Source organism: Anolis sagrei, chromosome 6, assembly GCF_037176765.1.
Source record: "Anolis sagrei isolate rAnoSag1 chromosome 6, rAnoSag1.mat, whole genome shotgun sequence".
NCBI lineage: Eukaryota > Metazoa > Chordata > Lepidosauria > Squamata > Dactyloidae > Anolis > Anolis sagrei.
Genome location: NC_090026.1, coordinates 100,962,252 through 100,983,744, shown reverse-complemented (window position 1 = coordinate 100,983,744; position 21,493 = coordinate 100,962,252). Strand labels below are relative to the sequence as shown.

General features: G+C 38.8%; 1 protein-coding gene across 6 annotated transcripts in view; it reads left to right on the top strand.

Moving 5' to 3' along the window:
- The window catches only part of DYNC1I1 (dynein cytoplasmic 1 intermediate chain 1), a 238,670-nt gene that overhangs the window by 101,561 nt on the left and 115,616 nt on the right, over positions 1-21,493 (top strand). For all 6 annotated transcript variants that reach the window (XM_060782223.2, XM_060782221.2, XM_060782226.2 and 3 more), the window contains 2 exons: positions 11,976-12,065; positions 21,487-21,493. The exon at positions 21,487-21,493 is cut by the window's right edge and continues 156 nt beyond it. In XM_060782223.2, coding sequence (XP_060638206.1) covers positions 11,976-12,065; positions 21,487-21,493 — 97 coding nt within the window. The remainder of the gene's footprint in view (positions 1-11,975; positions 12,066-21,486) is intronic.

The following is a 21,493-nucleotide window of genomic DNA, read 5'->3' as shown; positions in this document are numbered from 1 at the left end:
TGCATCTATGGCAGGCATTGTAATAGTCTTCGTATCACAGACTCACTAGCCAGCAGAGTTCCTGAAGTAACGATGTTTATTCAAAGCCAGAGTAGGGCTAACAGCAACCTTTACTACAGAGAGAGAGCTTTTATCACACAGCCAGTAGTAAAGTACATTGCAGGCATGACCACCAAAGGCTGTGGCTTAAAGGCATAGTATACTACAGGCATCCTTAGAGGTTGTGAGTTAATCTGTATTTTGAAACTGGATTCCATGGAAGTTTAGATCCAGCTTCAATCCAACACACAAATTATTACATCTTGTTGGCTCTCTTAAGAGTTTCTAAATATTAGCTCGGCCTTAATAGAAACCAATATTTCATTTTGTTACCTTTCTGCAGTGCTAGTTCTCTGGACATGGGGATTTTGAACTTGTGTAGAAAGTGTCCTTTCTTTATTGCTCCTTAGCGATGTGTAGCTCACAGAATATTCATGTGGAAGTTTCCTGGGCAGAGGTCATGACTTCCAGACAGGCTTGAGTTTTGGCACCTTTTAGATTAGAGATCAAATATTAGACTTTCCTTGAGCTTGTATAACGGCTTTGTAGTACATGAATATCTGTTTTTGCCTGCTAGCTTTTAGTGCTGCAGCCTGGAAGCATTTCTTTTGGAACTGACTCATAGGAAAGGCATGATGATCTCGAAAATAAACAACAAAACACTCAGTGCAGTGCAAGAAGTTGTGTGTGTTTTTAAAAAACCACATTGCTCATGAATAGAGAGTGTTTTTGTAGCTGGAGGAAATGCAGACTCAGCTTGGGAGCCAAAAGAGTATTGGAGAGGTAGGGAGATACTGAGTATAATGAATTTTAAGTCAGCTCAGTAAGATACTTTATTCACTGTAAAAATTACTGTTGAAAACCAGTAATCAGAATATTGTCCCAGTTCCAGAGTTACCTCTCCCAGAGGTCTTATATCGTTCTCTCTTGATAGCTGCTAGAAACAGAATGGAATCTTTCAGGACACCACTGCACAAAGTAGGAACGGAGCCCCCTTCCCATCTCCTGTCTGTAGAATTCATTATTTATCAAGACACCATGACTGAGAGAATCAAAATCTACTGAGGTCTAGGAGAAGCAGCAGAGATGAGTGTCTTGTTCCTTTCTCGACAAATGTCATCCATCAGGATCATCCATCATAGACAGACATGTGGATCCAAGGGAAGACCAAAGTCCCCAAATAAGCATTAATCACTGCTTGGAATCAACAAATCAGGCCCCATCTACACTGCCATACAATCCATTTCTGAATGTATTTATTTATTTGGAACATTTATACCCTATCCTTTTTCGACCTCCAAGGAGGGACTTAGGATAGCTACTAATAGGCAACAATTCGATGCCGAAACAATTAAACACATTAAAATACAATCAAATGCCTAAAAAATAAATATCAATATACATTAAAACAGTTCGCCAGGTTAAAATGTCATCCAAATCCACCCAAATTGCGGTCCAATAAAATCTTATCATTGCCAGTAAAATCAATCTAATCTTCTAATTTGAATCCACATCATTTGCTTTAAATGATCATATGGCAGTGTGGACTCATATAATCCAATTCAAAGCAGATAATCTGGATTCAGAAACTCGATTATATGACAGAATAGATGGAGCCTCAGAAACCATTATGGGCATTGGCTGAGCATGTCACCGACAAGTTAAACCTTTTCAAGGATCTTATATTGGCCTGTAGATATTTAAAGCGGCCCTACACAACTTGATTCATCAATGGTCTGAGTGCTTCATCTAAATCAGCCACAGTCTGAAAGAGTGTGCTTTAGTCAAGATCATCCATCGGGTTCCCATGACCAAGTGGATAACTGAAGCCTGAACTCCAGTGCTTGAACCACTATACCATGCTGGCTCATACATGGATTATGTGTGTGTGTGTGCCTTCAAGCTGCCTTTTGATTTACTTCATGAATTTCCTAGGGTTTTAAAGCAAAGAATACTAAGAGGTGGTTTTGCCAGTTCCTTCGTTGAAATATAATTGACAGCATCTCCTGTTTGTGGTTTGTCTCTCATCTAAGGGTTGACCCATCTTAGCTTCCCATGATTAGGACATTTAGGTCTAATTACTTTCATACCCAAAATTTATAATTTGAGAAGTTTGGCAGTGGTTCCTTTGTGTTAGTCTTGGGAATCTCTTGGCTCATTAAAACAAAAGTGTTTGCTCTTGTCTTTTTTCATGAGCAGACATAATGGGTTAGAACATAAATAGGTTGAAATCTACTGGACACGTTTGATCATTACTTAAGTCACATAGATTTTAGTGGGAAATAATGGCAACACCAATATAGCTACTTCTTTTAATGAAGGAAAAACCTTTATGCCAATGTCTTTAGTGGATTCTGTTTAGGTTTTCCCAAGAAATGTCAGAACTTGTGAATATTTTAAACAGAAAGGGACATGAGCAAAGGGTGTTGAATTTTTGAGAGTCTCACTGCAACCAAGGAAAATGTGCTTGGGCAAAGGAAAATAAGTTGGGGTTTTTTGCGCACGGGGGGGGGGGGATCCTTTCATTAAGAAACACAGCAAACTCTCCATTTTTAATTACCAGGAAAATAATTATATTGAAAGATTACTGACTGTAATGGTTGAAGCTGTACAACAACATGTAGCCAGGACTATTGAAGATGACTTAGCCAGCTCTGGGGCATTGCGAGATGCCAGAAGAAAAATCATAAACAAAACACTCAGAGGCATTTCCGTGCCATTTGGCTGCATTACTCCGTCATTTCTCACAAAATGGAAAAATAAGACCTGCTTTTCTGGGGCAGCAGCTGAATGCAATGAAAACAACGCTGACTTCAAACATAAAATCAGTACTCAGAAGTGAAGCTAAAAAACAAAACAAAAAATGGAAATGAGAAATATTACACCAGGAGGCCTGCAGAAATAGCACATGCATGTGCCAGAAATAGCACATACGGTAACTTTTAAAGAATCCAGGGAAGAGTCACATCAAGCAAATTTAGCAAAATTTTCTTAACAAGAGAAAATGTGTTGAATTTTGCCATCTCTTTATTTTCATCTCCATTTCTGTTTGCTGTGTGCTTTCAAACTATTTCTGACTTGAAGCAATCCTAAGGCAAAGCTGTCATGAGATTTTCTGGACAAAATTTGTTTAGAGTGGATTTGCCCTTGTTTTCCTCCAAGGCTGAAACAGTGTGACTTGCCTAAAGTTTTTTTTTTCCTTTCATGTCAGGAGCAACTTGAGAAACTGCAAGTCACTTCTGGTGTGAGAGAATTGGCCATCTGCAAGGACATTGCTCAGGAGATGCCCAAATGTTCTGGTGTTTTACCAGCCTTGTGGGAGGGATCTCTCATTTCCTTGCATGGGAAGCTGGAGCTGACATTGGGAGCTCATCCACGCTCTCCTCGGATTTGAACCTGTGACCTGTCGGTCTTCAGTCCTGCTGGCACAAGGGTTTAACCCACTGCGCCACCGGAGGCTAAAATTACCCAGTAGGTTTCCATAGTTGAACCCTGGTCTCCAGAGTTACAGTCTGATGCTGAATCTCCACTATGTCATGCTCTCCCATCACTCTTCTGGCCTCTTCAAAAGCAAGTTTCAACTCACCTTGCAACTCTCTATTGCTTTTCCACAGTACATTGTAGCCTATTCTTAGTCAGCTGTATTTCTACAGAGCCACTGTTCATAGTTCAAGTATGTTATTAATTGGAGAATCATTTCCAATTAACACAGAAATAAAACACAATGCTGTCAGCCTAATCCAGCATGGCTCTTGCTACATAAAACCATTGTACAAGATTTGCGTTCTCTTAACTGTCATTGGAGGTGTAAATATATGGAGGTATAAATCATACTTTGGAGATGCAATGCAGGCTGTAGATGCTGAATGAGTATACCATATATGAACAATCCGGGTGTGAGTTGATTTACATAAATCCTAGTCAAATATTTCACTGTTTGCTAAACTGGTTGAACAGCAAGAGCACTAGCTGCATGAAAAACAAAAACCACATATCCCAGAGAAAATATCCTCCATGGATGAATATAGTGAAATGTACACATCCAGGGGAAACATAACTCATTAGATGGATGTAATTCTTATAATTAAAATTCCTTTTTTTTGACTTGAGATGTTCTTCATTTCCCTCCAGTAATACTCATTAGACTCAGAACAGTATGTTTAGTGCTCAAATGATACTTACCTTGAATGTTGGGCTGGTGAGGCATTTTTGAAGTTGGTTCAAATAAGTTGGTACCATTCAAGGCAATGGTACCATTTAAATCATATGCCCCCACTATTCAATCCTTCCATTCCAGCCCGAAAAAAATGATGTTCAGATAGGACTTTGACCTTGAGTAGGCTGAATGGGCCCATATGAACAGTTTTATCTACTGCTATTTTAAAATTGTATTATTTTGATTTTATGCTACATGTGTTGATGGGGATTATTATAATTTTATGCGACTTGTTTTATACTTTTTTATCGTTTTTACCTGTTGTAAGCCACCCCGAGTCCCTTCAAGGATATGGTGGCGGGATATAAATAAAGTTTATCTTCATCATCATCATCATTTCAGTTCTTAATTGTGAGAATTCTCTGAAATTGATACAGAAACAGGAATGCTTATATCATCCAAAAGTGTTTGTTCATAAATCCCAACGTACTATAATGAATTTCCCTGAAATACATCAAAACTCAAGAAAGTTGGTGGCGATTTGGAAATTAATATAGGAAAAAAACAATCCCTCATTTAGAGATGAAACCTTGGTTATAAATCCAGCCTTTTGAAGCACCAGTGAGACAAGTTCCTTACAAGGATGCCTGCTGAGCAGTTTAAATAAAAGCATTGTTCTGGTAGCTAGGGACCTTCCTTTTTTTTTGCACAGAAACATATTAAGAAATGCTTAAAGCGAATTGATTGATAGTGTATGCAGATAGGGGAGGCCCATAGTAATGACTCAAAATCCAGTTATAATAGGTAGTCTATTACCAATGTACATGAGCATGAGTCATTTATGAGAGTAGATCTCTATGGAATACCCTCAAAAGAGACAGACATGGTTTTTGTAATGAAGATTTTTCAGACATATAAAAAAATGAATGATACAGATGGACTAAGTTATGGGCAGGTCGAATAAACTGGTGAAAACTAGCCAAAGAGTACCAAAATATGCTTGAAAATTACTTTGGATTTTTTCCCCTCATAGCACTGTACAAACCAGACCTTGGAAAAAGTTACTTTTTGGATCGCAGTTCCTGGATTTCAGTGGCAATACTGGCTGGAGAATGCTGGCAGCTGTATTTCATAGTATCATAGAATCACAGAGTTGGGTTGTTGTAGGTTTTTTTCAGGCTATATGGCCATGTTCTAAAGGCATTTTCTCCTGACGTTTCGCCTGCATCTATGGCAAGCATCCTCTGAGGATGCTTGCCATAGATGCAGGTGAAACGTCAGGAGAAAATGCCTTTAGAACATGGCTATATAGCCCGAAAAAACCTACAACAACCCAGTGATTTCGGCCATGAAAGCCTTCAACAACACATAATCACAGAGTTTCTCAAGTCGCTCCTGACATGACAAAAAAAAAAAAAATAGAGTTGGAAGAGACCTCATGGGCCATCCAGTCCAACCTCTGTCAAGAAGTAAGAAAATTGCATTCAAAGCACCCCCAAAAGATGGCCATCCAGGCTCTGTTTAAAAACCTCCAAAAAAGGAGCCTCCACCATACTCCGGGACAGAAAGTTCCTCTGCTGAACAGTTCTCACAGTCAGGAAGTTCTACCTAATGTTCAGGTGGAATCTCCTTTCCTGTAGTTTGAACAAAGTAATTTCAACAAAGTAATTTCTCCAAGCCCTGATATAAACTGTACATCAAGATAGATTCTGATATCCCACCCACCAAAGCCAGACCCCCTAAATGCCACAATATTCCAGCATTATAGAAGAAATTATAGTCCCTGGACAAAGGTAATAGTTAGTTCCAAATACAACCCGGAAAAAGCCAATGGTCATTTCCATGGATCAAGATGAACCACCTTCATGGGACTGACATTTCAAGAATTTCACTGCTCCATGGAAACCACAGAAAAAAATGCTGGCCCTTTGTAGCCGTGTACAAATATGGCCACTGAGAGTGATTCAGAAATCAAATGTAACCTCTCTGTATGGTATCAGCACATCAGATCACATATTCTGTTCCATTGTTCATAGAGTGCTTTTTCTCTGGATTTTTTTACACTGGTGGATATTGGATGAAAAATGATCTGAAAAATAAAATACATTTTCTGCCATACATGGCAATGTTAAGCCACTTCTCTGCACATGTAAAAACTAACAGTGGAATATGCTGTATTATAGTGTGGTGGATTCTCCTCCTCTGGAGATTTTCAAATAGAAGTTGGATGGCCATCTGTCAAGGGTGCTTTGATTGTATATTCCTGCATGGCAATACAAATATGGTGCTCTTAATAAGTTCTTCAAGTTCAGGTGGAGATTCCCCTCTCTAACCCAGTCCAGCCTGTGACATACACAAACACAAGGGAAAGATGTCCTTTCAAATTTTTGATATTGGAAACAAGACTTGAGTTCTCAGGTATACACAAGTTATGCTATACTATTGTACTTTGTGGAGGCTACAGGTGTCTACATTTGGTTGGATTGATTTCTGGGGCTGTATTTTATTTTTCCATAGTCTCCATCCTCTTCCTCCATCATCATCATGGGACTCTGTCTTAGATATTCAGACGCTGTGTAGCTTAAGGCAAACAGCAAAGCACAAAACAGGAAAAGGAAGAACATATGAGTTGTGTAGAAGAAAAGCAGGAGAGGAGCGATTTGCATAGGTGAAGAAAGGGCAGTAAAACATCTGTTAGTAGCTGACATGTGTCAATTTTCAGTGCTCATTAAATTCGTATTAATGCCGAGTGGCTCTTAAGCTCCAAACAGTACCTCCTGGCTGCCATGTTCTCAAGTTGAGCCTTGGTGAGTGTTCAGGACTGTGGCTGTGCCTGTTTACTTGCCAGTGGCATGTGACCCGAGGTCAGGATTCTATTTAACCCCTCCTTGTAGGTCAAAAGACAAATTAATCTGGTGAGAATTGAATTGGAAATGAGGTGTTTGAATAACAGGTGTCCCATTAGTGATGTAGCTGCTAGGCTCAAACCTGTATGCATTCTCCCCCTTTGCCGCTCACAGACATGCCACTGGGGACAAGAAGTCAAACGTAAGACATCTGAGATGGAAAGTTGCTGCAGGGGATAGGAAGGAACAGGTGATTCGTTCAAGAATGTCTTGCAAATTACTTACTATTCTCATGCTTTGTATTTGATATAGTCATTAGCTTCTGCCTGAGTCTTTGGTGGATAAAAATTTGATGACAAAAAAAAAACCCCTTAGTTTTTTGTACCCAGAATCATAGAATCATAGAATTATGATTCTAGGTACAAAAAAACTAATTTCTAATTTTTTTTGGAAGAGATCTCATGGGCCATCCAGTCCATCCCCCTGCCAAGAAGCAGGAAAATCGCATTCAAAACACCCCCAACAGATGGCCATCCAGCCTCTGTTTAAAAGCCTCCATAGAAGGAGCCTCCACCACACTTCGGGGCAGAGAATTCCACTGCTGAACAGCTCTCATAGTCAGGAAGTTCTTCCTAATGTTAAGGTGGAATCTGCTTTCCTGTAGTTTGAAGCCATTGTTCCGCGTCGTAGTCTCCAGGGCAGCAGAAAACAAGTTTGCTCCCTCCTCCCTGTGATTTCCCCTCACATATTTATACATGGCCATCATGTCTTCTCTTCTGAAGGCTAAACATGCAAAGCTCTTTAAGCCACTCCTCATAGGGCTTGTTCCCCTGACCCTTGATTATTTTAGTCACCCTTCTCTGGACACATTCCAGCTTGTCAATATCTCTGTTCAATTGTGGTGCCCATAATTGTACACAGTATTCCAGGTGTGGTCTAACCAAGGCAGAATAGAGGGGTAGCATGACTTCCCTGGATTTAGACACTATACTCCAATACATGCAGGCCAAAATCCCATTGGCTTTTTTAGCTGCATGAACATAGTAGTTTTAGGCACATTTATTAAGAAGTAGATTGTTGTGTAGAGTAGGGCTTCTTAAGCTGTGTAATCAGGGGAGAACAACAATTACTTCTCCTCAAGTTACCTATTTATTACAGCTGGGAAACAGTTGTCTTTCTTTCCTGGAAGCTCTCAAGAAGCTGGTGGCTGATGGCTAGTAGGCTATCATTGGTCCTGGATGAACACTTTGAGTAGCTTTGCTGTAGAGTGAAGTCGTATTTGGCTACATAAATTCAGAACTGACAAAGCTTGGGCAAAATCTACTCCTCCTAGGCCAGTGGTTCACAACTTATGGGTCCCCAGATGTTTTGGCCTTCAACTCCCAGAAATCCTAACAGTTGGTAAAATGACTGGGATTTCTGGGAGTTGTAGGTCAAAACACCTGGGGACCCACAGGTTGAGAACCACTGTCCTAGGCTTGCTTTCTGACCCTCTGAGCTTCATGTGATGACCACATGCTGTTCCTTATGACTCCAAACCTTTGAAAGTCTACCAGCTTTTTCTGCTGGTTTTTCCCATTGTAATAGGTTGAATGCCACACCTAACCTTTAGTTGCTAGGTGTAAGCTAAAATATGATTGTGTATTTGGTCCTACCCTTTTGCCTTCAATAGTATCTTGTTATACAACTCTAGGTATAGGTTGAGAAGGAGATAGAAACATATAATAGTAGATTGCAATGTAGCATGTCACAAACTTCTCTTTGAATCTTCTTGAGCTTCAAAAATAATTTCCCTTATGTGGCATTTGAAACTGTTTTTGAGGGGTTTTTTTTTTGTTTTGCTTTTAATATTTATTTAAAAAGAATATTTTTACAAGTTAAACATCTCTTATCCAGAATTCCAAAATCTGATAAACTCCAAAATGCCAAACTGTCCACATGGGCAGCTCAGCTCGTGACCCCTTTGCTTTCTAATGGTTAAATGAACACAAACTTTATTTGACGCACAAAATTGTTTAAACTATTCTATAAAATTGCCTTAACTTCAGAATATAAGGTGCATATCAAACATATCTGGAAGATATATCAGTTTATATGTTTATGCAAATACATGTATTTAAAAATCTGAAATCTAAAATATTTCTGATTCCAAGTGCTTTGGATAAGGGATAATAAACTTGTATTGGTTTACTTCAACAAAACAACAAGGCAAAATGAGAAATTTAACTACACTGCAAAATAACAAACCACGCTTAGATATGATCATTTCCAGCATCCATCAGAAATATAATCAATGTATCAATTTATAATCAACATTATACATTTTTCAATAATCTTCAGTTTCCAAAATGCAAAGTATTGAAGATCCTGTAACATGTATCTTCAATATTTATTCTGGAATCCTGGTGGTCTTGGGATATCAGATGTGTTATTTACAAAATCAGTGAACCTCATCTTAATGGCTTCACCATACAAAGCTGTTTTCTGATAAACATAGTTCTAAGGATTTCTGAACACATAAAGGCATCTAAATTTTCTGTAAAATCAGGATTAGTAGATGAAAATAATATTCTTCAGCAGGAAGAAGCTAAGTTTCTGAAAGGCCTCAGTAAAGTGATGCATTTTGTATTATTATTTTATGACAAAAGCATTGCATATATATTCATAAGCATAAAATTGATAACAATAGAAGGAGCACAAGCGGTTAAATAATTTTTTGACCAAAACCGGGCAACAGCATCGTTTGTAGCTTTAAACAATTCTTCCTTTATACATGAGGCCGGGCATTGTGGACAAGCATAATGCTGCAGAGTTGTTTGTTCTGCTCCACAGTCAGTTGACCATTCTTGGTTTGCCCCTGGAGGCAGACCCTCGTGGGGGGCCATCCAGTTGGCATTTTCTGGTTTAGCTGCCCAGAGGGATGTTCTTGCTGTTGCTGGGGGAACATTAAGAGAGTGGTGGTTCTCATGAAGCTTTTCCTTGATTTGAGTCTACTGGGAGGAGACTGATAGCCATGCAGTGTGTGGGCTTTCACAGTGTTCAACCTTATTTCTCTCACAGCAGCAACTTCCCATCACACATGGAGGAGGGGCGCAATGCCAGTTAGCTTTTATTTTGTATTGTATCATTATAATTAAATATCATGAAATTTGTAAATATTCCAATAGTTCTTCCAAGTGGCTTTTTGCTGCTTTTATTGGCTTCTCTTCAAGTTTCGCTTTAATTACAATAAATCATCTGTGAGACAGGCTTGTAGAGAACAAAATTAATGATATTGCTGCTCCGGATTTGAGAATTTTACACAAATACAACTGTGAGGGCTCAGGTTAGCATCTGTTAACATCGGTACAATAAAAGAAATTGAACAAAGTCTTCCTCTTGGCACCCCTACTGGTTAATTTTTGCATTACTAATAATATAACTGAGTTACACAAACCAATTCCCCACAAGAACTGTAAAATTGCAATCCTGATATTTGTTGGTGTGGTCTGTTATTAATGAATAAAAATTATGCTAAAGAGAAGTCTGAACAAATTTTATGTTGTCTTTTACACAGAGCAGCTTATAACGAAGCACATTAAATCTAAGATTTAATGACATGCATCCTCCCAGGTATTTTTGGAGTTTAGATAGAAAAATAAGATAGAGCAAGTTTCGCCTTTCAAATATTTGGGCATATGTTTTGATAAGAAATGTTATTGAAAGATTCAGTTGCAGATTATTAAAATAACAGCACAGAACAAAGTCTGAGCTGTTACTTTTATTATTATTATTATTATTATTCTACAGGAGGCAGGTTGGTAATTCCAGATCTGAAAGTGTTTCTGGGAGAAGGAGTCACCTCAAATCCAGTATGGTTTTGAAATGTGGGAGACAAGACATAACAATTTAGAAAAATTGGGATTTTGGCAAAATAAGCTTCTTGAGTACTTACTCCAGCCCTGGGGTAAAGCTAGGGCCAAGAAGGCCGTTCTATTTATTATAAGAGGGTTTTGATATGAAGGGGAGCCAGTTCTCTAAAGTTTGCTTCGGAGGACATTCGTTGGACTAATTAAGTTATGCCAAGAGTTGCTAACCTCTACCACTCCGTAATCAGACTTTTTTTGTTATACTACAAGATAAAAACAAACTAAAAGGTTGGAGAGTAATCAAGATTAAGATCTAATTAACTCTTCATCTTTTCCCATTGTTATTGTATACTGAAAACATGGAAGAGGTCACTATTTAACAGTTCCCTTTGCCTCTCTGAGAACTGTATTCACAGAATTATGTTTTCAATTTATGTCCAAATCATATTTGGATGGAAGATGAAGGCATGTTCCAATAAATGGATGTTTCTGTATTTGTGACAAGGGTATCTCGTTCTACTTATTGTGATTATTGCTGTGTTCCTTAGAATCACTTCCAGCTTATGGTGACCCTAAAATGAATTTATCACAGGGTTTTCTTTGCAAGATTTATAAAAAGAAGTGTTTTTTTCCTTTGCCTTCTTCTAAGGCTGAAGTCACTACTGTCATCTATATCCAAATCCCAAGAAAAGGTTCCTGGGACAGGTCTTGGCAACTCCAAAGGGTGAAAGTCCTTTGGGGAAGATATGATGGTTATTATTACATTGTGGTTTACAAGTTACACCTAAAACCAACCCCCCTTTGATAAGGTTACAAAAAGTATTCACAGTGTCATTCAAAATGCTACTGTAATAAAGTGTGCAGGTAGTGTGATTTTTATTGTATTGCATTGTAAAATATATGTTATGATGTGATTTATAATGGCTTTTTAGACAAATGCAATATCAAGTACATCACTTTACTAAGTGCAAGATATGTTTTTGCTAAATTTACATCTAGTTTGTCAAAGAAAAAACTAGACATAGCCTGAAATAATACTGTTGCCAATTTCCATTCTTTTTTTTTCTTTTCTCTTTCTCTCTCTAGAGGATGAGGAAGATGAGGAATTGGTTGAACCAAAAGCACAAAATGATTCTGAAACAGAAACTCAAGAAAAAAAGAAAGAGGTGAAAGAAGGTATGTTAAGGCTTTATTCAAATTTCACGGAGCATTATTTTTTCCAACTTGACTTCATCTTGTTTTAAAAGTTTGGTTGTCATTGTTATTATTTTAGTATGATTTGGCTCCACTGGGGAGAAGGCCTCTCTAGAACTCTTTAGGTCCTCCAGAGCAATTACAGATTTGCACTCGAGGACCTAGAGATTTTTTAGAGAAGTGTTCTTTCTAGGAATCTCTAGGGATGCTTCCAGACATATGTCAAACCCTCTTCAGAGTGGGTTAAAGAAACCCACCCTGAAATGAGTTTAAGTCCTCACATCCAGGGAAATAATGGGCATTGCCCATTGGCTGCCCCATGCCATCCCGAAAACTTTCGGAATGGCATCAGGCCACCTAACCCCCTCAAAAGCCCTAAAAACAACAGAAGACTTATTGGTGATGTGCCAGGAGGTGGGAGGGGGGAGAGACAGAACCAGGAACTATTTCCATCCCCACCACCTCCTGGCGTGTCATTAGTACACTCCAGGAGGCTTGCAGAGAGGCATCGCCAAGGCCCGGAAAATGTTCAGTTGTTTTTAGCACTTTTAGAGGGGGTGTGTGCCCTCTTCACTTCTCTGGGCTCATGGGGCCCAAAGAAACAAATTGGGCTGTGGAGACAGACTATTGGGACTGTCTCAGTAGTCTGTCCCTACAGGGCCCATGCCCATTAGAACCAGGTCTTTCAGGAAGGCCAGGAATATAATGGGTTATCTAAATAATTCAGGACAAAGCAGGGGTTTCCTGCTTTGCCTCGAATTACTTCGTTTTTACCTGAGGCATTTTTTGGATGCCTCAGATAAAAAAACAACAGGGCCCTCATTTTGGGCCCTGTCTGGAAGGGCCCTAGATCTTCCCTGGCAAGTCTGTGATCAACTTCAAGCAAAAAGGTTTCTGCATACCACCTAGACATATACACAAATGTGTTAGCAACAATGTGTTTTGAGCTCGGTTGCAGAGTTTACAGTGGAATCTGCAGAAAATGCTTCAGCCGTACTGCATAAAAAGGAAAATCAGCCTGTTTAGCCAGCCCTGCAAATTCTGGTTTAGTGTCAGGAAATGTTTGATTTTTATGCCTATTTTATATGCATATGTACCTGGGATCACACAAAAATTTCTAGAGCGAAAAAAAGGTTGTAAGTGGAAAAAGTTTAAGAAGCCCTGCTTTAAACTATCAGTTTCATAATCCACCAATCAACATTCTGACTCTAGGACTTGTAGCAAAATGAGTAAATTTTCCAAGCTTGGATAAAAACTGTGGATGTTAGTCAAGTTTGTGTATCAGGATGTATATTTAGCATAGACTTTCCACCTTTGTTTCTAATAGGTTAAGCAAGTAGGCTTAAAAAAGCAAGGCCAATGTGTTTGAATACTGAATTAGTTATTCCGTTTTGGTAGAGATTTGTGCTGCGTTTCTTTCCATTGCCACATTAAAGCCGCTCTAATTCAGATATCTCTGGAAGGCGGCATTGTGGATTATGCGTGAATACTTTAAAAAGCCAAACTAAATAGACTCCTGAAAGATATATATTTATTTTAGTTTTTCACATGCTTGCAACTGAGCCCTTTGTATACTTTTGTTGTTGTACTTGAAGGAGAGCCATGACTAACATCATCTATTTCTTTGTTATAGTTTAGTCTAGGAGAAGTGCCTCATGTTGCCACTGGCTCCTCTTCTTGTCTAGTCAAGCCAGGTCCCTGGTGAATGGTAGCTGTGTGTTGGGGTTTTGGGTAGTAACAGTTTTTGAGATGGTCAGACCACAGAATTCAAAAGGAAGTGTGGTATTTGACTTAAATATGACAGCACTTTGTGAGGGCATTTGTATTTTAGACGCTAAACGGGGAAAAAATGAATTACTGCTGATACCGTATCACAGAGAAGGCATTTTGTCTTTGAAATGAGAGAGCTAAAAAACTACATCGAGATCAGTGTTTCTCATGATAAATTACGTGGACTGTAGACTTATTTCTGGCCCATGATTCTCAAGGTCTGCTTTCAGTAAAATCTATGAATCACATTCCCTCAAACTTTCCTGATTTGGCAGAGATGGTTCCCATTAATTCATTGTCATCCCACTGTTTCAGCTGCTTTTTTCTCTTACCTTCTGACTTCCTTGGCTTATTTCAATTGTTGTTCAAAATCCAGAAGCAATATACTACGCAGGGGAAGAGTCTCAAGCAAAAGCAAACTGATGCAGTCTTTCCTGATCTGATCTTGTCTTGTCTTTACTTCCTCATTAATATATATATCTTTTTTTTTTTTGGTGATGTCCTCATAATCCTTGGCCATGTGTTCCAGTTTTCATCTGAGAAATGTTGAAGGATACACAATCAATAACCACAAAACTGGTGCCACTGAACATACACAGATGCCACTGAACATAGACAGATTCAATGCGACTTAAGCAACGTGCAGTCATTGAATTCTTGACAGCAGAAGATATCACCCCAAAGGAGATTCATCAGAGAATGCAAGCTGTTTATGGTGATTGTGTTGATGTGAGTACTGTGTGTCATTGGGCGAGTAAGTTTAAAGATATTGAAGTGACACCTTCTGCTGTCAAGAATTCAATGACTGCACGGTTGCTTAAGTCGCATTGACTAACCGTCTGCACAGGGTTCCATACTTCACACTTAAACAACACAACTGTTCAATGCTAAGTCTTCCCACCAAAATGGAACTGTAGAGGAGAGTCTACTGAAGAAGCCAGTACCTGCCGCATATCAGTACTGCCATCTGTTGAGGAGTTACGAAGGTGGAGGAATTACTTTTTATTCAACCCTAGTAGATAAAAGTGCATTTCCCCCCTCTCTTTTGCTTTTATTCCAGTGGTTCTTAACCTGTGGGCTTTTTTTTTTTGTTGTGTCAGGAGCGACCTGAGAAACTGCAAGTCGCTTCTGGTGTGAGAGAATTGGCCGTCTGCAAGGACGTTGCCCAGGGGACGCCTGGATGATTTGATGTTTTATCATCTTTGTGGAAGGCTTCTCTCATGTCCCCGCATGAGAAGCTGGAACAGATAGAGGGAGCTCATCCGCCTCTCCCCAGATTTGAATCTGCGACCTGTCGGTCTTCAATCCTGCCGGCACAGGGGTTTAACCCACTGCGCCACTGGAGGCTCCACCTGTGAGCTGTGGACCACCAGTGGGCCACAAGAATGAAAATCTGGTCTGTGAGCTTCCTTCCTCTTTATTTTATTTATTTTATTTCTGCTCCTTTCATGCAGCCTGCCACTCCTTCCCTGTTGCTGACCATGGCATATGTCCTGTATCAGAAACTAAAGCTGATGTTGTCTATCGAATGCAATTTTCTGAATCAGCATCCCAAACCAAATTTAAAGTCAGCCAAAAACTGATTTGTAACCTTTTGGTACTAATGTTGGAGAGTGATCCCTGGTCAAAGTGGTCCCTGGTCAAGTGGCCCCTGGTAAAACAAAAAGGTTGGAAACCACTGTTTTATTCATTTTCCCTTCCCCTAATAAATTCATGTCTGATTCCCTCATGCAATCCCTTCTATTTCTGAGTTTCTAACCTCTGTGTGCGCTTCATGGAAGTGATTAAAAACATGTTAGAAACAAAACAGGAATTGAGAGTTACATTTCCTGTTGGTACTGGGTTCTACAATGCTTATTCAGAATTAAGGGCTTTCCTGCAAATTAGTCTATAATGGGTTAAATGCATGTTTATGTTGGCATAAAGTGCCCTAGTTTCTTTTCTTTTCTTTTCTGCACAAAGAAATACAGTATTTTTCCCTCTGGACTTTTAAAGAATCTCTAATAGATATTATAGCGGCGCCATTCACACTTCTGTATAGGCAGTTAAAGCCTGTGTCAGCACTTCCCTTATGAATCTTGTTTTTCAATGACTTTATAACCCAGCCATTAAAATTTGTTCTGAGTGAAAAACTGGCTATCGAACAAGGAACTGAACTTTCATTTTTACTTTAAAAACCTTGGATTGTTCAAATCACATCAGCATCCAGTTTTTAAAAGGGAAATAAACAAAAGATTAATATTTACATGGAACAAAAACAACAGCGGCACAGAACTTTTCAAAATGAAATACTATTTAGAAGCACTTCACAACTTGAAAGCAGGGTCCATTCTCACTGTGGAATTAATTTACTTGGACACTGATTTAAATGCCATGGTTCGATGCTGGGAAATCCTGGGAGCTGTAGTTTGTAGGCATGTGCGATCCAAAAAAAAAAAAGTTCTAAACTGTTTAAAAGTAGGGGGTGCTGGCTCTTCATTTCCAAAGTCCTTTCCGAATTTTGAGGGTAAAAATTTCAAAACTTTACAAAACTTCTGAATCTTTGTAAATACCTATTTAATGGCGGCCGTGCATGCACATTAAGGAAAACATTACTGTCAGTGGGGAAACTTGAGGTGCTTTTCTCTCTCTCATTTTTTGAGCTATCCTGATGAAACTTGCTACTATAGTAGAACCTATTTACCACTGTTTGCTCACCAAATTTCAAATTGTTTGACCTATCCATGGATTTTTGGTGAATTTTCAACCTTTTTATAAAAAAAGTGAGAGTTTTAATTGTGATCTAGACTGACCACTGATCTAGACTGACCCTTGATCTAGACTAATCCCTGATCTAGACTTATCCCTTTCTTCCAGTCATATGGCTTGAATAAAATTACTATATATGGGGCTTCTATCTCCCTAATTTTCAAAGCTATTGGAGTGAAACTTGCTACAATGGTAGAACACATTTTTTACTCTTTGCCTATCAAGTTTCATAATGTTTCACTCATCCACGGATTTTGTTGGGAATTTCCAAAGTTTTAAAAAACAATATTTTTAGCGATCTCCAACTTTGCCTCCCCCTCCCTTCTTAGTCAGCCCTGATTGGCTGGAGAGTATGCCAACAGGTTTGGCTTTGCCTCTCAGCAGGGCTTGGTTGCCCTAAGAATTTTAGCTCCGTCACAGCTACAATTTTAGCTCCGAACACAATTGAAGCTTAAGAATCGAAGGCTCCTTTTGATTCAAATTCTTAATATGGGAGGGGGGGGGGAGCAAGCAAACATGTCGGAACTCGCTTCAGAAGTGCTAAACATCAAAACTACATCCGAATCAAGGGTATTTCCGCATCAAATGCACAAGCCTAGTAGTTTGGTGAGGCACCAGCTTTCTTTAGGCAAAGAAGGCTAAAGACCTTGAAAAACTACAACTTCTATGATAATATTGAACCATGACAGTTAAAGTGGTGTCGCATGGCATTAATTCCATAATGTAGATGCAGTGCTGCTCTGATAAGTTTCTGCCAATAATTCATTATGGGCTTTATCTGGAGAGTCATGAGGAAGATGAATTGTGGGATACATTTAATTTTTGCAAAGTGACCAGGACTGTTATATTTATAAGAAGTGGGTTGAGATAGCTGTGTAGCAACAAAACCAAAAGGTAATTTTGTGGCATCTTAAACACTAACATTAGTTTCATGTCATGCAAGCTTTTGTGTAGTTCACTCCACTTCAGGAGATGCATGAGTGCACTCCCTGAACAGGCAGGTATTTATATATGGATTTTTTCTTATTTTTGTTGTTGTTCTTGTTGTCGTCATTACATGCCCTCAAGTCAGCATCAATTTACAGTGACTCTATGAATGAGGGACCTCCAAGAAACACTGTTCTCATCCCAAAACATTTCAGAGATGAAAACTGGAACATGTTTGGCCGAACAACATCAAAGTGTGGTCAAGAAGGCAAACATTATTAATAAGGAAGGCCATCCAAGCTTTGTGCTGCAGCGGTTTACTTTTGCCTGAATCTATAATAATAATTATCAATAATAATAATAATAATAAAAAGCTAACTAGTTTACCAAGCTCATCTTCTAAGGAAGATAAGAGGATAAAATATCAAAAGTATCTATGCATCTACATTTTGCCTGGATAATGGCAAAATGCGTCCTCACTGGAAGGAAGACAAAGGAAGAGAGAGAGCAATGGAAAAAAGACCACATGGCCAAAAGCCAGGGCAATAAAAATACCTTTAAAGAGGAAGTTACCTTATCCCTCGCAGAGATTCTGTTGCTACATCTTCAAAGGCATTTATGCCGGCCACATGACCTTGGAGGTGTCTACGGACAATGCCGTCTCTTTGGCTTAGAAATGGAAATGAATGCCAACCCCCAGAGTTGGACATGACTAGACATAATCATACAAACAACAGACCAAATACATCAATAATAAGTATGAATATAATAAAATAAGCAATTTAAAAACCAAACTACTGGGAAATAGGGTAGGATTCTGTCCCTTCTCCTCTCCCTCTACTTTGGTGACTTCATTCAAACTACTTCTGTAATTTGAAGTCAATTTTCAACTGTTATATTTGAAAAAAGTGGAATGATAGAGGATTAATTAGGATTGCCCTTGTCAAATAGGGGCTGCTAGAGGATATATATGCTTACCGGCCCTGCTCAGGTCTTGCAAGATCAAAGCCATGGCTTTCTTGATGGACTCAATGTTTCTTTCAAGTGGTCTTCCTCTTGCCCTACTGCCTTTCATTTTACAGGGCATTATTATCTTTCTAATGAATCTTGTTATTTTGTGATTTGTCCAAGGTACCTCAGTTTCGTCATTTTGGTTTCTAGTGAGAATTTATGTTCGCTTTACTCTTGCACCAATTAATTTGTTTTTGTTTTTGTGGTCTTGTGGTATCGGATGATATTTCCTCCAGGACCACATTTCAAATGAGTCTACAAGTGTTTTGCCAAAGCCTTCAACTATTTCTTCAGTGTAGAAGGCCCCTAACAGTAACTCCAGGTTGTTGCTGGTGCCTCACCAAACTACAAATCTGACGATTCCATAGCATCGAATAGTGGTACAGTAGAGTCTCACTTATCCAACCATCACTCATCCAACGTTGTGTATTATTCAACACAGTCTGCCTCCCATCCAGATCCACAGCTGTTTCAATACATTGTGATGTTTTGGTGCTAAATTCATAAATACAGTAATTACTACATAATGTTATAGTGTATTGAACTGCTTTTTTTGTCGATTTGTTGTAAAACATGATGTTTTGGTACTTAATTTGTAAAATCATAACGTAACTTGACATTTAATAAGCTTTTTTAAAATCCCTCCTTATTATTCAACATTTTCGCTTATCTGACATTTTTCCAGCCCATTTATGTTTGATAAGCAAGACTCTACTGTAGTAAAAGTGATGTCAAACTGCATTCATTCAGTGGTGTAGATGTACCCTTTGCCCCTTCTGGAAAGGAGTTTGTCAGCCGTTGAGCAGATCATCTTCTCTAGACTTTGTGTAGTAGGACTGAAGTCCCTTCTACACTGCCATATAATCCAGTTCAAAGCAGATAATCTGGATTTTATATGGCAATGTAGAAGGGGCCTGAGAGAAGTGCTCTTTTCAGAGCTCAACGCCTAGGCAGAGATGTATGGAAGAGTGCCATCTTTCAGGATATCTTCATGTAAATTCTGGTTTAGCATAGTGCAGCCTTGTTCTTTTTTCTTTCTCTTTCTTTATAGAGTTACATATTAAGCAAATCCTTTGGCTTTCCTTTTTCCTTTACTTTTTGGTTCGCTGTCTAAAACAATTATGTTTTCATGTTTATGGGTAACAGATAGTTCATTGCGGTTTCTGGCTACATTTTATGTTCAACTATCATTGCCCCGGTGAAATGAAAGGCTTAAACAGAACCTAGATTTTAACTCATCATGTTTTGTTTCTATTATAGCTTCTGGTTTTGTTTATAAAATGTGAAGAACTGACAAGTTCTTTCTGTGTAGATACCAGGCAAGATGTGTGCACACCTATCTGGGGCTAAACCCCATTGTATAGCATTAGATTACTGGTTGTTATTTTATTGTTTAACAAACTGTCAAGCAGAAGGGGGGAAAAATCACGAATTGTACCAGAGAGAAATGTGACAGACAAGTAAACAACCTATGATTTGATAGTCTCAATAAGCACTAACATAATGAATTTCGAAAAGTTACCTATGAATAGGGGTGAACAAACCCTCCCATAAAGTAGACAGAGCTCTTTCACTGTCCATGAATATATGTTAGAAAAAGAAATGTGGGAATGCACCTAATACTGAATAAGATGGAGAAAATAAGACCTTCTAAAACATTTTAAAGATGTATTGTCGAAGGCTTTCATGGCTGGAATCAGTGGGTTGTTGTGAGTTTTCCAGGCTGTATGGCCATGTTCCAGACGCATTCTCTCCTGACGTTTCGCCTGCATCTATGGCAGGCATCCTCAGAGGTTGTGAGGTCTGTTGGAAACTAGGAAAATGGGGTTTATATATCTGTGGAATGTCCAGGGTGGGAGGTAGGTGTGAATGTTGCAATTGTCCACCTTGATTAGCATTTAATGGCCTAGCAGTTTCAAGGTCTAGCTTCTTACTCCCTGGAGGACAAGTCTACATAGGGACCACCAAACGCAGCACCCCAATGCTAATCAAGGAACCTGAAAGGCACTGCAGACTACTTCAACCAGAGAAATCAGCCATAGCAGAGCACTTGATGAACCAACCTGGACACAACATATTATTTGAAAACACAGAAATGCTAGACTACTCTAACGATTACCATGTCAGACTCCACGGAGAAGCCATTGAAATCCCCAAACATGTGGACAATTTCAACAGAAAGGAAGAAACCATGAAAATGATTAAAATCTAGCTACCAGTATTTTAAAAACCCCTCTTAAATCATAACAGTAAATAAAGAAAAACACTCAAAAACAGGAGAACTCCAGACAAGAAACAATCAGGGCCAGCTAACAAAGGATTCTCCCAGGCAATAAGAAGCCAGACCTTGAAACTGCTAGGCCATTAAATGCTAATCAACGTGGTCAATTGCAACATTCACACTTACCTCAAATTGACAAGAGTTCTTTCTCCAACCCTGGACATTCCACAGATATATAACCCTCAGTTTTCCTAGTCTCCAACAGACCTCACAACCTCTGAGGATGCCTGCCATAGATGCAAGCAAAACATCAGGAGATAATGCTTCTGGAGCATGGCCATACAGCCAGGAAAATTCACAACCCATTTTAAAGATAAATAAGTCGGGTTGTCCTACCTGGACCAAGACAGCTGCGAGTTATATATTGCTGTTCCAAGAACAGCTTTTCAATAAACATCAGTCAAAAGTGTGGAGTTTATTTAATTTGTTTTTGAATCTTAAGAATATTCATATTCAGAATAATAAATACATAGGAGACAGGATACATTAAGTATAGGGCCAACAGTCTAGTACTATGCCATAGAACATTTAAATAATTCCTTAGAAGGAAACTTAGCAATGCAATTGTGACTTTAACAGGATTTTTTCCCCTTTCTTTCCTAAAGATATTCATTTGGAAATGTTTTAATGTTCACATGTTTAATATTGCCAATATATTTTTGTAAGCTCCTCC